The following is a 1,908-nucleotide window of genomic DNA, read 5'->3' on the forward strand; positions in this document are numbered from 1 at the left end:
TGTTGTGCAGTGCAGTGTATTTTAGTGTAGTATACTATAGTTTAATAAAGTGTAGTTTAATATAATATAGTATAGTATATTTTAATATAGTATAGTATAGTTTAGTTTAATATATTATGTTATAGTTTATTATAATATATTAAAGTATTTTATAGTATAGTATAGTTTACTTTAATAAAGTATAGTATAGTGTAGTCAAGCATAATGTATTGTTGTGTAGTGTACTATAGCTTACTGTAGCATGGTATAGTATTGTGTAGTTTATAATCGTAAAGTGTAGGGAAGTATGGTATAATTTATTATAGTTTAGCTTCCCTGTGATTTAGTAACCTTTTTGTATTTCTACAGCTGTTCCTCCGCCGCAGACCAACCCTTTATGTGGTGAATCTTTTGGTACCCAGCTGCTTCCTTGTTGCTGTGGATCTCTTCAGCTTCATGCTGCCTCCTGAAAGTGTAGACCGATCATCCTTCAAGATGACCCTGATCCTCGGCTACACCGTCTTCCTTCTTATTATGAATGACTTGCTCCCGGTACCAGGACAAAGAACACCTCTGATCAGTATGTGAAACCTTTGATTTGGTGTGTCAACATTTCTTCTGACGGTTCAACTAAATTGTAACTTTAAAATTTGAACTTCAGCTGCAGCTGCAAAACAAACTCATAGATATTGGATAAGTAGAGTACAAGCAGTGATATAAGAAAACTGCAATGAGAGGGTAAAGGTTACTAAAAGGAGACAGAGAGAGAATCTAGTTCAAGGTTAGGAGCATTAGGCTGTTTCTCTATTCAGATATAGTTTATCTTCCTTTCTTAATGTTGAGAAGACTGTTGGCTCAAAATCATCACTCATCCATGTTTCTACTGAAACCAACAAGCATCACGTTTATTAAATTGAAATACTTAATATAATTTGGAAGTTCTGAGTTAGCGGAAATAGTTTGGGACTTTGCTAACTTGAGTCATACTCTGCGTTAAAAAGACACACCTCTAGAATCAACATAACAGGTCAACAATTTGAATCCTGTACACGAGATGAGCAGCAGGTTGGTCTGGCTGTGGTCTAAACATTGTTTCCTAAAAGAGATTCTGACTTAAATGGAAACGAGTACCACCATAGAGAGAGAAGTGTAATGTATCCTCAATTTAAATAGAATATTTACCTCAGGATATATTTAACTCCCTGACGATAAATAAAGTCTGATTGACACCTCAGTTTATTGTCGGATGCTCTGATTTTCCCTTCAGATGTGTTTTTCTCCATCACTCTGGCTCTGATGGTGGCCAGTCTTCTAGAAACCGTCTTCATCACAAACATCCAGCACAGCTCCAGCCAGTACAGTGACGTGCCCCACTGGCTCAGTGTGCTGGTATTACGTTATCTTGCAATCATCGTATGTATTCCTCCCAAGAAAAAGAGCAACAGAGTAACAGTCCACCTCAATCCATCTTACAAAGGTAAATCACTTTTTTTTTAATAGATATATTTATTCATTTTTGTTCAATAACTACAACAACAACAGAGAACACAAGATGAGCGTGCAGTCCAGAGGAGACAAAAAGGTAACATAAGATAGGGGACATACATATTTCCATCATTATAGAGTCCAAATCTAAGTATTAATAAAGGTTTGAGATAGGATGAAAGGGCTTCAACATGCGTCCAAAAGCGTCAGTCTTAGAGTGAACGAGGCATGTTAGAAAGTCAAGAGAGGGATATCTTCCAAAATAAGATTCTTCCACCCAAAAATAGTAGGAGATATATTAGAAATTCATTGTAACAAAATATTATTAAGAGCACAGAAAATCAGGACATTATACAACTTACTCTTGTTTTAATCATGGATATGCTTATTAAGTAGACCAAGGAGAAGAGACACTGGATCAAGATAAACATTAGTTTTAATAAT

General features: G+C 35.5%; 1 protein-coding gene across 1 annotated transcript in view; it reads left to right on the forward strand.

The window, feature by feature from the left end:
* LOC107097571 (5-hydroxytryptamine receptor 3A-like) overlaps nt 1-1,908 on the forward strand; it is an 8,706-nt gene that overhangs the window by 3,556 nt on the left and 3,242 nt on the right. The window contains exons 7-8 of the mRNA XM_015394760.1: nt 349-559; nt 1,247-1,456. Coding sequence (XP_015250246.1) covers nt 349-559; nt 1,247-1,456 — 421 coding nt within the window. The remainder of the gene's footprint in view (nt 1-348; nt 560-1,246; nt 1,457-1,908) is intronic.

The sequence above is a fragment of the Cyprinodon variegatus genome, unplaced genomic scaffold, assembly GCF_000732505.1.
Source record: "Cyprinodon variegatus isolate N-32 unplaced genomic scaffold, C_variegatus-1.0 Scaffold707, whole genome shotgun sequence".
In the NCBI taxonomy this organism is placed as follows: domain Eukaryota; kingdom Metazoa; phylum Chordata; class Actinopteri; order Cyprinodontiformes; family Cyprinodontidae; genus Cyprinodon; species Cyprinodon variegatus.